Source organism: Protomyctophum bolini, assembly GCF_963924005.1.
Source record: "Protomyctophum bolini genome assembly, chromosome: 8".
NCBI lineage: Eukaryota > Metazoa > Chordata > Actinopteri > Myctophiformes > Myctophidae > Protomyctophum > Protomyctophum bolini.
This window is the reverse complement of record NC_137869.1, coordinates 13,777,150-13,791,031: the sequence shown is the minus strand read 5'-3', so window position 1 is coordinate 13,791,031 and position 13,882 is coordinate 13,777,150. Positions and strand designations below refer to the sequence as shown.

Below are 13,882 nucleotides of genomic sequence, written 5' to 3'. Positions count from 1 at the left end.
AGAGAGAGAGAGAGAAAGGGAGGAGAGTTTTAAACTAAGAGCTATGTTTTGGGACTGGCTAATCTGCCAGTGAGCAGTGTGAGGATCGGAGCGTATTGTGTGAGCCAGTGTGCGGGGGACAGATAAGGGAGCCAGCCAGCCCGTCAGCCCGACCCACCGACCGACTGCCTGACTGCCTGTTTTAATGTGCTGACTCTGGGGAGATAAAAAAAACACAACATATTGACTCCACAGACGTGTGCGGAGACCCTGGGCAGAGACGCCACTACTACAGCTACAGCCAACAGAGGCGCGCCAATAGACGGGGAGAGAGAAAGAAACGAAAAGAAAAAAGGGGACTGACCAAACCTGAGCAAAATCAGAAAATTTAAGAGGATTTATTCCCTCTATATATTTTTTTTCTCCAATTAATTAATTAATTTTTTTTTTCTTTCCTTTCTTTTCTTTTTTTTTTTTCTTTTTTTGTTCCTGGGACTGATTCTACTCTCATCAAGTAAAGAGAAAGGGAGGAAAAGAACTGAAAGGGAGACCATCTGAAAAATAAAAATAAATAAGGAGCAAAAAAGAAACAGCACTGAATTTGAAGATGTTCGAAATAAGCCGAACACTCAACGCCGCTTTGTTAAGCAATGAGGTAAAGAAATCTGGATTTGTTCATTCTCTTCACCTCACCGGTGTCATGTCTGCTGCCAACCATTCTGTGTCATGTTTGTGCTATTGTACGGTATGTCTGCGCGTGTGTGCGTGTGTGTGTGTGTGTGGGTGTGTGTCCGCACATTTCTGTATGCTCATAATAGCCAGTAGACAGAATGGCTGATTGAATGATAACAGCAGTGGTTTTAATGCATCACCCTGGTGCAGTGGACGGTACGGACGCAAAAACAAATTAAGAAAATGGATTGCTATATACGCTTCTCACTCTCATCCTGGCTTGCAGTAACCAATGAAAGGCTAATAGGACCCAGGCTGTTCCAATGTGACATTCACTACTTTGTCCCCCCATATATTTGAACAAAAGCAACATAGCTATCAACGACAGGCTTGCTTGTGAAATTGCTTCACCCAGGGCTAAAATTGTATGTGTGCATCCATGTACACGTATGTGCAAGTTTGAGTGTGTGTGTGTATTTGTGTACGTACGTACGTGCGTGTTCACACAAGCATTTGTGTGAGAGCATAGTGTTCTGTAATCCCCTCTGCCTCCTCTTTCTTCCTCAACCCCCCCCCCCCTTTCTGTCCTTTACCATTCTCTCTCTGTCCTTCCTACCTGCTGTTATCTGTTCTTCCACCGCTCTCTCCCTCCTCCTCCCTCTCCTCCTCCACCACTCCTCCTGTGTCTGTGTATGAGCCTGCGTGTGTGTTTGTTTGTGTGTATGTGTGTGTGTGTGTGTGTGTTTGTGTGTGTTCTGTGAGCAGCATCTCAGGATGATGGCGAGGTACGGGCAGCTCTCGGGACTAGCAGCCAGTGGCACAGGCTCCGTCCCTGAGACGCACTCGCCGCTATTTCCTAGGGATCTCCTGTCATCGCCGGCCCAGCTGGGCTACAGGTCACCCCTGGTAAGAGGATAGACAGACCAATATATATATATATATTTATATCTCCATTTCTTTAATCAACACACTGGTGAGCGTAACGAGAACAAGACCAAGGAATACATTGTGTGTGTTTAAGGAAGACAGAGAGAGAGAGAGAGAGAGGCAGGAAGAGAACAAATCAATTGTGGCATCCTGACTGTATTCCCAGCGGATTGTATTAGTAAATATTTATGTTTTTATGTTTGTTCAATTATGGCCGCCTACTCTGTCTTTAGCCTCTGCCAGTCAGTTTGGTATCATGGGAATTGGAGGTGTGTGTGTGTGTGTGTGTGTGTGTGTGTGTGTGTGTGTGTGTGTGTGTGTGTGTGTGTGTGCGTGTGTGTGTGTGTGTGTGTGTGTGTGTGTGTGTGTGTGTGTGTGTGTGTGTGTGTGTGTGTGCATGCACGATTCACCCCATATGCGTGTGCACGCATTTGTGTGTGCATGCATGTGCGACTGTGTGTGTGTGTGCGCGTGTGCAAGTGTGAGAGCATTTGTTTGTGTAGACAATGTGTAGTTAGTTGTACTGTGTAGTTAGTCAGTGTCTGCAGTGTATGCATTAAGGTTGAGTGTTTGCACTCGTATTTTCCTCCTCCTGACATGGAATTTATTTCTCTGCTAAATTAATAAAAGGTGTTGCACATACTGCACATTTGCACGTTGAGGACAAATAGCTAGTACATATACGGCATAAAAAGACTGCTGTTCTCAATAAACTAAAGAGCTGTTGCAACACTTTCACTTTCATGTCAGTCCAACAACCGTGTGTATTTATTTAATGAAATGGATGGAATCATTTGTCAGGTCGAGTCAGCAGGGGAAGCAGGTACATATTGATAACTGGGATATTTTGCATTTGTCTCAACATTACTCTGCAGTAAAGATGAATTCAAAGGGAAGCGAAGGCATTGCAAGGGTCATGATGTGGAAACCCCAGTGCATTTTAGGCAAAGCGTTGTGAGAAAAACCCCTGAGTCGCTGCGTTAAAGCGTCATGAAGCTGTGGGTGTCTAATCTGCTGTAGGCGCTTCATTGGTTCGTTTGTCCTGCAAAAAGTGTCTCAGATCCCCCACCCACAGCCTCTCAGGAGCCTTCATCCAACCTCAGTCATGCTGCTGACTGTACGTTATTAAATCCTCAGTGATAATTTAACTCTGAGAGTTTATAAATATATCCAAATGGACCCTCATGGGTCCAGTTGGTTACATTTGTACACACAGGTTACAAATGAATAAATTGTCACTGAGGGCCTTTACTGTATGCTTTATGCAAATGCTTGAGGTAGGGGGGTTGGGCTAAATCTGTGAAAACCTTTCACATTTTTATTTTCTAATTTTCATATCCAGCTTTGAATTCTCAAGACGTCTGCCACCATGTTCTGTCTTGACTGTGCGCCACGCAGAATGATATCTCATTGCAGAGGCCATTTTCCGACCGAGAATATTTATCTGCTTCTTGCCCGAAGCTGTCAGACTGCAAATCATTTGTTGAAAACGGTCCTAATAATTAACCAAGGTTATTATATGAATGTGAGATTGAGATTGTGACAAGGTATTTAGATTATTTTTATCACCGCTGTTGTTGACTGAATTACAGAATTGGATGATCTTACTTAAAATGGTCCAATCCATTCCAGTTTGTGCCATGCATAATCAAATTATAATAAATGTACTAACTGGCAAAGTACAGCATGTAAACGAAAAACAAATCCTGAGCAAAGGTTACATTGGGTTGCATAAATACGGTATATTACTGTTACTCTAAATACGTCTTTATATTACAAGAAATGATGGTACGTAACATGTTTTTTTGTTTAGTTGTTTTGCCCATTATGTAATTAATGTATGTGGCTGGTGATGAGGTGTGACCGTGTGTGTGTGTGTGTGTGTGTGTGTGTGTGTGTGTGTGTGTGTGTGTGTGTGTGTGTGTGTGTGTGTGTGTGTGTGTGTGTGTGTGTGCGTGTGCGTGCGTGTGTGCCTGCGTGTGTATGTGCGTGTCTGCGACGTGTGTGAGAGAGAAAGAGAGAATTTGAGTGCGTACACATGTGCCTGTCTCTGTGTGTGTGATTTCCCTGGTTAAAACAGAGACCATCGTTATGGTGATTAATGGTACCTTCATTAAGCACAGCAAGATCATTTGCATACATTAGATAAATGTGCTGGAAGATCTGGTGATTTTGGCTTCTAAAGCCTTGAAAGGCTTGTTGATATCGAAAGAAAAAAAGAGTTGTGGAAAAATAAGACTGCCATGCTTCTGTGACTGTATCCAAATCTGTGAACGCTGAATCTGTGAATATCCAGGTAAAATATATCATTAATAATAGGCTAAACAAGGATCTACAGTTAATGCACTTAGGTGTAACGCTGAACTGAAATAAATCACGTCTTTTAAGAGACAACATGCTATTGTGAATGATGGACCATGCACTGCATGAATAAATACGTATATAACGTTTTCATCCTTCATCACAAGCCAAGTTTACAGTTTACGTTCCCTTCTGAGCGTTGAGTAGTTTTGCGTATATAGTATGTTTGCAAAATACATAAATGTATATGCACGGCGTGCATACCTGCATACTGTGTGTGTGTGTGTGTGTGTGTGTGTGTGTGTGTGTGTGTGTGTGTGTGTGTGTGTGTGTGTGTGTGTGTGTGTGTGTGTGTGTGTGTGTGTGTGTGTGTGTGCTCGTGCTCGCGCGTGCTTTTAGGCATATACTGTATTTGTGGTTTTGTGTGTGTGTGTTCTTCTATTATTTTGGATATCTTGCTGTGTATGTTAGATGGATAAAAGTGTGCTTAAAAGGTACTTTTAAAACAAATCTTTGATATGTACTGATCTCTGATCAGAAGCTAGAGCAAGCCAGAGCGGTACAGAGTGCACAATGCCTGTGACTTGGAAGCAAACTAATGTTGCTTTGTTCAAAATGAGCATCTGCAGTGTCAGGGCAGTTTTGTCAGAGGAGGATGGCGAGATCTTAGCCGTACCATCTAAGATAGGGAGTGGGTGGGATTTTAAAGAACATGCAAGGCAGACGAATTGCAAATGACTTCCTAATTCTGTCACTGAGATGTAATTTTTCCAAGCCCATATCTTAGAACCTGCAGTGCGCCTGCCGTGCTGCAGAGCTGAATGCTGTTCATTTCTAGAGAATTTTCGCTGATTACCTACTGCCGGCAGCTGCTGCTCTGTATGTGCATGACACTGGGTTTTGTTTTGGCAACTCCAGTGTCTTTTTCAACATTTTTCTTTCTTTTTTTCCTCCTATTTTTAAATGTTTCCCTTCAAACTCATCCCAGGGGGTTCGCCAGTCACCATCAGCCTGCGATGAAAAGAATGGGTATCTGGCAAACGTATGTATCTGTATGGAAAGCCAGGAGACAGTTAGGGGTCATCTCTATTTCACAACAATGATTAGCTCCTTCCATCTGCCGCTCGCAGCATTTCCCCCTTCCTTGATTATACTGTTGTGTATAAGTAGGAAATTGGACCATTTATGCACCATGTATGCCGCCGGCGCCGCCACGGCACAAACAGGTGCAGCACACTTAACAATAATACAGAGTCACACGCTGGGAGGAAAGGAGATGGAGAGTGTAGAAAATAATTACAAATTAGTTACTCTAATCCCAACATCCCTATTTTGGGGGAAATTTTTAAAGATAATAATTTCAAAATATACAAAAACAAATGTCCCCCATCAAAAATATCAGATGTACAAGCTCACAACGCATCGCAATGTGACTCGTTGGGAACTTGAAGATTGGCTCTTGGATATTTGTTGTACATGATGTATGGCTTAGTTAACTTTCAACAAAATCATCAGCTCAAAGAAACAAGAGTAAAACAAACAACACAGTTGTCTAAACCCTACCACATCATTCATTGTGTCAGTTGTCACTGTTAACTCATATCAACTTTTAGGGAGATTTTGCATACATTTTCAGAGTTTCTATCATCAGTGTCTTATGCAGTTTGTTCTCTCCTTGGCTATTAGCACGGCACATCATTTATTATTTACTGTAGCTTTTATGCTATTTGTCCATTTAAACCTATTGCATCTGAAACTGGAAGGGGCGCAGTTATATTTGTTGAAAAATGTGTTATTATATACCTATAGGCATTATTATTGTGTGTGTGTGTGTGTGTGTGTGTGTGTGTGTGTGTGTGTGTGTGTGTGTGTGTGTGTGTGCTTGCGTGCGCGCTAGCGTGCACCGTGCTGGGTATGAGCACATGTGGTGTGTCAGTTACAGGGGGCAAAGAAAGGCTGAGGGATACTGCAAGGATGGCCTGAGGGCTTCAGATTTGTTGGAAAAGCTCTACGGCCACTCGGCCAGTGAGTGTGTGTGTGTGTGTGTGTGTGTGTGTGTGTGTGTGTGTGTGTGTGTGTTGGACTACCAGTGCTGCAGGGAGGGCCTAGTGATCAGCAGCTGAGCCGGTGCCCCGCTGGGAGCCGTCACTGTTGAGTGGAGCAGGTGTCTGCAAACACACACATCACACACACACACACACACACACACACATACACGCACACACACACACACACACACACACACACACACACACACACACACACACACACGAGCGCACACATGCATGCACGTTCAGACAAACACACAAAACAACAAACTTGCTGTCTGTCTCAGTTTTGCAGCATGCGATGAGTCCTTTTTTATCACATAACAACCCTATAATTTACGCTGTCTACAGCAGAGGTTCTCAACCACTGGTACTAGTACCACTGGTGGTACTTGAGCCCTCCTCTTATACACAGAGGAGTCGCCCAAAAAAGAAGAAAAAAGTGGAATGAAATATTTATATTAATACAGGTAGTTCTTCTGACCGAGCATTTGGTTGAAATAGGCTATCCAGCCGTACTGAAATGAGCACGACAGCTCTCCTAGCCATTAATAGGAGATTTGAGAACGGATTAATCACATTAGAAATATCATCAGTTGTGCTGATTAGTGATTAGACAGAGTTTTGTCAGATTGATTAGGAATGGAACAAAAAGGACAGGTATACGCTCCTGTATTTTAACAGTTATTATGGTGGTACTTGGAGAGCCAAATATTTTCGGAGGTGGTACTTCATTATAAATAGGTTGGGAACCAATGTTCTATACACAGGATGCATTTCGGTGTGGGTTTTAAAATTACAATTTTCTTTATCATTAGTTATGTTTTATAACGGTTAATGGCCCATATAGAAAGATGGGTGTGGAAGAGATCCATAAATGATATTCAGTCCTTTGAAGACCCAGCTACAGCCAACACAAACACCCACATCCAGCTGAAGGTCATGTTTGATCACCTTGACCTGGAAGTAATGACCTGTAATTTCATCCATATAACAGAGGGAGCAGGGCAGCAGAGTTCGCAGCTTCAGCGTTTCACCCGACATGCTAACTGTAAAGCGTCTGATTTATACTTCGTTGCGTGCCGCTGTCACACACAGAAAATAGCCGATCCACAAGCTCACAACTCTTTTCATTGCATTGTAGGCTTGTAGCTCGTTGCGCGATACTCACATGCAACTATTCTTGTCTGGTCACCCACTGAATGCGTTGTTGTGACACACAGTCTTATTACATTAGAGAAGTGCATGGCTGTGTAAATAAGTGTTTGAAGGCAGCATTGTTCCAGTGATAGAAAAGGGAGAAAAAAAGTATATATATTTTTTTAATTATTATCATTATAACGCATATTAATATATGCATTGGTGGAGGATTTATGCCCACCCCATGACTCTACCTCTGTTTCACCACAAGGTAAAGTTCATAAGGTTGAATATACAAACATTATCTTTCCACCTGCAGTTCTTCTTTAAGTCCAACTTCAAATACCTGTGAGCAGCTCGTTTTTTCTTAACAGAGACAGCTATTAAATCAATTACAAAGATACATTTATTTTCTTTCATCAAGACTGCATTATTTGCAGTCATTTCTTGTCTTTTGGGAGCCATTTTAAAAGCAGGAGTAATTAGGCTACAGCATGTCTGACACTGGTGATGGGAAATGATATTTGAATCATGGTGAGCTTATATGATGACAAGGAACACTATTTTCCCCCCACTCAGAAATGATAGTTTCTACGCCGATGCCTTTTTATTGATTCACTAATTGCGGGGGGGGGGGGGGGGGGGGTGTCTGCTGCTGCCACGAATAAATAATATGTGGTTGACACATATTATCACCAAGGAGTGGCCAGTGAAGTTGCAGGCAGCTGTAGCTAGCCATTAGCACCAAAGAGATGTAAGGAATGGACCCTGCATGGATAAAATATGCTGCTTAAGTGTTTTTAAATATCTGCCAAACTTGGGGTCCAATAGCTTTTTCCAACAGTACCGTATTTGATTAGTCAGAAAGGAGGTTGTTCACATAATAAGCCCTACTACTACATCAAGCTAAGAAAGGCTACAGTAGGAAATTGCTATACAGTTATTATTATACAGCTATATAATCTAGCTGTATAATAATCAGGTCTGGAGTTACAGTGCTTGCTCAGGATTTTGCCAGTGGTGCTGCCAACAGCGAACAGCTCTCCATGTAACCCTGAATAAGATGCAGCAATGGTATCACCCAGTAGCGATCCAGTCCCATTAATAATGAATACATTCTAACAGCAGCATTTAGTTTTGAATGTTTAACCATGGAGTCTGCCGTGAGCTGAGACATTTGTAACAATTTTTTTAAATGAATGAAAAAAGGAATGAATTAATGATTAGAGGTGCTGAAATATTATGTAATTATTTTTAGTGGTATATGTTCTCATCTCCCATATCACCACATTACATTTACCTATCAAGGCTTGCATTATGGGGGCGGGGCGGCAGTGGCTCAAGAGGTAGAGCGGCCGCTTGGGAAACATAAGGTTCCCCGTTCGAACCTGGGCTCCCCCAGAGTTGGTGTCGAAGTGTCCCATATGAGCAAGACACTGAACCCCAATGCTCCCAAATGATGCATGCATGGTTTCCTCCACTGTCGGTGTGTGAATGTGTGGGTAAATGTGAAGTATACATTGAAAAGCGCTATATAAATGCAGTCCATTTATATAGTGTGTATTTAGCCTGCTTTCAATTTTCTGATCTACTCGCTTTTACTCGTTTTTTGTCAAGCATAAGAAAGAGCAGTTAAGCATGAAGTGACATTTGGAGAAGTGAATTTGCGCAGTGTGGGCATGTTTCAGTCCACAGCGCTGTGGGCATGTTTCAGTCCACAGCGGTGTCTGTGGGGCAGCAGCCCTGTGAAGAATGCTGCATGTGCTTCATTCCAAAAAGAACATTCTTTCCCAACCATTTAGGCATATTCTGAGAGAGTTAGAACTAGTATTTTCCATCTTGGCAGAAATCAGGTGGTGTTATTACACAGATTTATTGAGGGCATCAAGGAGGAGATGCTCTTCTGGAGTGCTACAGCGCCTGAGCGAAGAAACAATCCCCATGAAAGACAGAAAGGCCAGGGCAATAAGCAACGGTCGAGAGAATCTCCTCTCCCATGAGCAGCCGTGTGTGTGTGTGTATGTGTATGTGCACGTAGTGTGTGCGTGTGCACGTGTGCGCACTCATGTCCGTGCGTGTTTGCCTGTGTGTGCGTGTGTATGTGTGTGGTGGGGGTGTCGTGATTAAAGCCTCCACCAGATGGACCACAGTGGTCACCCTGCGAGCATGGTTGTTCCCCGACAGGGATCAAACGTAAAACAGGCCGCCACCTCTACCGCCCCACAGCCCCAAAACCCACCACTGCACTCCATGACCGAAGGACCCACCACACTGCAATATGCCCACTGCTTAATCTCACAAAGATCAGAGATCAGAGAATTCAGTATAAAACATTAACGATTACCCACTTTATGGGACTCGGATTGTATATTTTAAGCATACAAAATAAATGTTTTAGTCAAGTAATTGACTATTACTCTTAATTAAATTCACTGGGTTCAATCAATGTATCTGTATCTACAATCATGTAATTGTAATTATTGTAACAGTCACTTGTAACAGATAACATTGAAAAACAAAACAGAATCCCATGATCATTATACGTACAGAAGCAGATACAGGCTGAGGTGTTGAATGTCATCCCAAACTGTGGACCCCTCTGCTGTCCAAATGGACTCTAATCCACCACAGTCCTGTTGAGAATACATGCTCTGTGCCAATATTCCTGCCAGGCCCAACAACCAATGCATAGCTAAGCCTCTCTGGGCCTTTCATTTCTGGCTTCAGCCTGGGACCAACTACTCTCATTTATCACCCATGAGTATGAATTAATCAGGCCTGACGTCGAAATTAAAAAAAAAAAAGTTTTCTAAATCATGACAATTTTCGGAAAGATTTGAGGCACATTTTAACGATAAAAAAAAATAGCAGACCTACAAGTTCACAGCGTGCCACTCGGTGGAGCGCTATGAGCTTGTAGATCTGCTATTTTTCAATAGCTAAAGTTTAACGTAACGCTTAAAACACCAAAAGGTGATATGGGTTAAGAGCAAAATGGCTGCATGCCTTGTGAATTTGTCAATACTGTTTTTGGTTCCTTAAAATTATGTGCATCTTTATTATAATTCTGTTTACTACAACTTTAACTAAAATATAAAGCTTCTGCCTAATGTTTTCCTTGAGATAAGATGGTTGAGACAACAAAACAAAAACTGGAAGAAATATACTATTGTATTTTTACTACTCAATGTCTTTTTCCTTTTTTTTGTAACCAGCAATTCAAGATACAAGAATCTTGAACTTTTCACCCATATGCTAAACTGTCTTTACTCATATCATTGTGATTTAGTTTAGTAGCCTGAGCGAGCTCTCACTCCCTATTACAGTTAGAGACAGATAATCTGGCCTCAGCTTTCAGACAGCTCCTGTCACATCGTTGCTGTCTGCAGCACTATATCCACAGCAAACAGCTTCCAGTTGTTATGGAAAGGCCTGCATGCTGTGACACATGCAGAGCCGCCGTGTTCCAGGATCAACATGAAGGATTCATGTCTTCTGAGAGAAGGGACTAACATGGGGTTGAAATGACCGTGGATGCCTTTTGGCATAAAGAGAAGTAACACTGCTAGATTTCAGCAGAATACTTTATTTAATACATTTTAACATCATGGATGTTTTTATATACCAAAATGCCTCAAATTACCCTGGATGTGTACAGCATATTTTACCACTGGCAGTACTAATGGGAATATCTCTGAATCTACCAATATTTGTTCTTCCAAGGTTTGCTCATTACAGTATCTCAGCATTACAGTATTATTGAAAACATTCCCAAAGGTCTATTGAATGCAAACGACACAGCCTCTCTTCCTGGATACAGTAGCATGGTGTTAATGGCTGTCTGGTGTCTGGGAGACAGTAAGTGATGTGGGGTTCGTCCCTGGCCAGGAAGACATGAGAGTCACAGGCTCTGACACCCATTTGTTGATTGTTACCGACGGAGGCAGGGTGGACACCTGCCAGGGGAGAGGTGATCATCAATCTGAGTAGCGCAGCTCGATGAGGCTGCTGCCAGAACTTCAATACAGAAACTAAATGGATCCTTCAAGGACAAAATCAAACGGAGTCCCAAGTAAGCACTTGCATGCTGAGGAGAGTCTGGGCCGAGTCAGCCGATTAAATGTATTAGGTTCTTATGAGTAAGATGATGCTGTAAGAACAGCCCTGCCTGACAAGGGTTGTATTGTTCATTTTACCTCTGTCATGCTGTTCTTATTTGTTTTTATACTCTATTGTAAAACAATACAGTGCACAACTATAATTAAATTCAGAATTTCAGACCATTTTATCTTCTTGATTGTTTCAATTTTGATTTAATTAGAGTGTTTGCAAGCAAGGTAGCCAGTTTCACTACGAAACACAAGATGATGTTTGACGTCTTCTTTTCCATAATCAAGGAATTTTCTGGGCACTCTCTCAGGTGACACCTTGGCTGGTATCTTCACTTCTCCGCTTTTTAAATAGAAACCTTATTATGCAGAGTGAAACATGAGACAGGTGTTAAGATGTCGTGTCTGACAGTTAACAAGACTCAAACTGAGACCGACCACAATTATCACTCCATCTGTGCACTGCATATTCAAACGTGTTATACACTGCACAATATTGTTTGCCTGCTCGTTCTTGACTTTTCTGTTACTGCTATAATAACACACACTGTAACATTGTGTGTGATGACTCTTCACAATGTGTAGTCCTTGCTGCCTACACACATTCAGTACATGGTGTATAACTCCTATGACTTTAAAGTATAGCCTGCCCTACCGTATCCTTGTTTAGATCAAACACAAAACAGTATGCAGTAAATATCTTTTAGGGAGTGGCATCTTAGATCTTAGTGAGTTTGTGTGTGTGTGCATCTGTTATTGTGCAACAAGACTTTTTAATCGAAGGGAGCAAAAGCAAGCAGAATGAGTAACACAGCAGCAACTGAAAAAGACAGAAGGTATTAACAGCAGAGATCTTTAAAATCAAGTCAGTCAGTAGCCTTTGAAGAAATCTGATCATTTGCATCAACAGAAAATAAATGAATCAACTCCGCAGCGTGCAGTTAATCCGCGAGGGGCAGTGAGTGCAGGTTTGGTGTGGAGATGCAGGGAGGGGTGGAGGGTTAGAAGGAGTTCATGACAATTAGCCAGCTATCTGCTCTGTGTATTAGCAGGCTCTAAGCACAGGCTGAAGCAGACTGCTGGGGCCTGGCCGTTTAAGCCTTGGCTCTACGGCCATCACAGTGTCAGACCAAAAGGCACTTCAGGAACTGAAATGTGTGTGTGTGTGTGTGTGTGTGTGTGTGTGTGTGTGTGTGTGTGTGTGTGTGTGTGTGTGTGTGTGTGTGCGCTCGCGTATGTGCGTGCGTGCGTGCGTGCGTGTGTGTGAGCCAGAGCCAATCAATGAGATGGGGTTTCACATTGCTGACTGTATGGCTGACAGTCCTGGGTTTCAGCCACAAAAGCTTTTTAACTTTCAAAACTGAAGACCAGTAAAGAAATATACTATATCATTTATCCGCTGAAAAACTGCATCAGTCATCAACAGAAAGGCCAAAAGTATTCACGCCCATACAGTTTCATTTCCAAGCAATGTCATACAAAACGACAATGCAATTTATCAAGTCAATCGAGAAGCAGAACTTTCTTATTACTAAGCTACTGTCAGATAACTCACGAATAGAAGCGCCCACCGGTGGTGCTGGGGTGGCGGTGGGAGCAAACAGCTCATAACGACAACCAGGAACGGAACAGAAAGAATGCAGGAAGATTAAATGTAATGGTCAGCTGATTGCCACAACAGCGTATGACATGTGGGCCTTGCATAGCACTGAATGGAATGAGCCCCTCGAGTGTATCTGCCATTCTGCCAGAACTAACTCTGCAAGCTACGTATCATAAAACCCTGAGTATTTAACTCTGAGTGGGCCCGTTTGGTTAACTTTTGCTCACTGTCAGAGTTGAATCAACACTGATGATTTAACAGTTTACTATAATACCATATGATATATATATATATATATATATATATATATATATACATGACAATACCAGTTTACTATAATATCTTAACACCCCCTTAGCGTTTTTTGTTCTTATTTTCAATTTTTTAAATAGAGATTTTTTTAAGTTAAATGTACTCACCCATAGACAAACATAATTGCACATTGTGACATGCAGTACTGCACTGTGAACAGGTACATTTACTGTTTTAATTTAAAGAATGGAGTACCGTGATTTTTTTCCACATTAGTATTATTATATAAGGACTCTTAAGGTCCTACAGTATTTGTTAAAATGTGGACACAGTTCATTAAGTATGCCTGGTTTGCCTGGTGGGTGGTGATGGGTGGTGAATCCACCTGAACTGAAGCCGCACCCACAGCTGTTGTTGTATGATAAACGTGGGGGCGGATATTGTGATGTCACCAATGCATATCACTGTTTTTTTTCATTGGCACGTTTGACTGTCAAGGTTTCACTCTCCAGGAAGAATCCATAAGTACAAAGGGAAGACATCATTGCACATAACAACCACACCAAGGGGTCTAATCTCTAATGTAGTACTGTCACCTCATAAACACAACAAAAAGACAAAAATCACGGCACTCCATCTTTAAATATGAAAGAGCATATGAATCGACCTACAAGCATCCAGATTTAGCTGTGTAGTTTACACAGTATAGAGAACACCCTGTCATCTCTAACCAGGCTGTTGTACAGCATCTAGTCAAACAACTCCTTCCATCTTCAATACATTTGAATGAAATGTCTCTTAATTAGTACATGACTACACAACAGTACACACACACACACACACACACACAC

General features: G+C 42.0%; 1 protein-coding gene across 4 annotated transcripts in view; it reads left to right on the top strand.

Annotated features, from left to right (window-relative positions):
- Window positions 1-565: 565 nt before the first annotated feature.
- The window catches only part of elavl4 (ELAV like neuron-specific RNA binding protein 4), a gene marked incomplete at both ends in the record, with an annotated part of 86,774 nt that continues 73,457 nt past the window's right edge, over window positions 566-13,882 (top strand). For 2 of the 4 annotated variants that reach the window (XM_080769492.1, XM_080769491.1), the window contains 2 exons: window positions 587-634; window positions 1,417-1,557. In XM_080769492.1, the coding sequence (XP_080625618.1) occupies window positions 587-634; window positions 1,417-1,557 (189 nt within the window). Of the gene's footprint in view, window positions 635-1,416; window positions 1,558-13,882 lie in introns of all 4 variants that reach the window. The other 2 variants (XM_080769494.1, XM_080769493.1) reach the window with 1 other exon arrangement.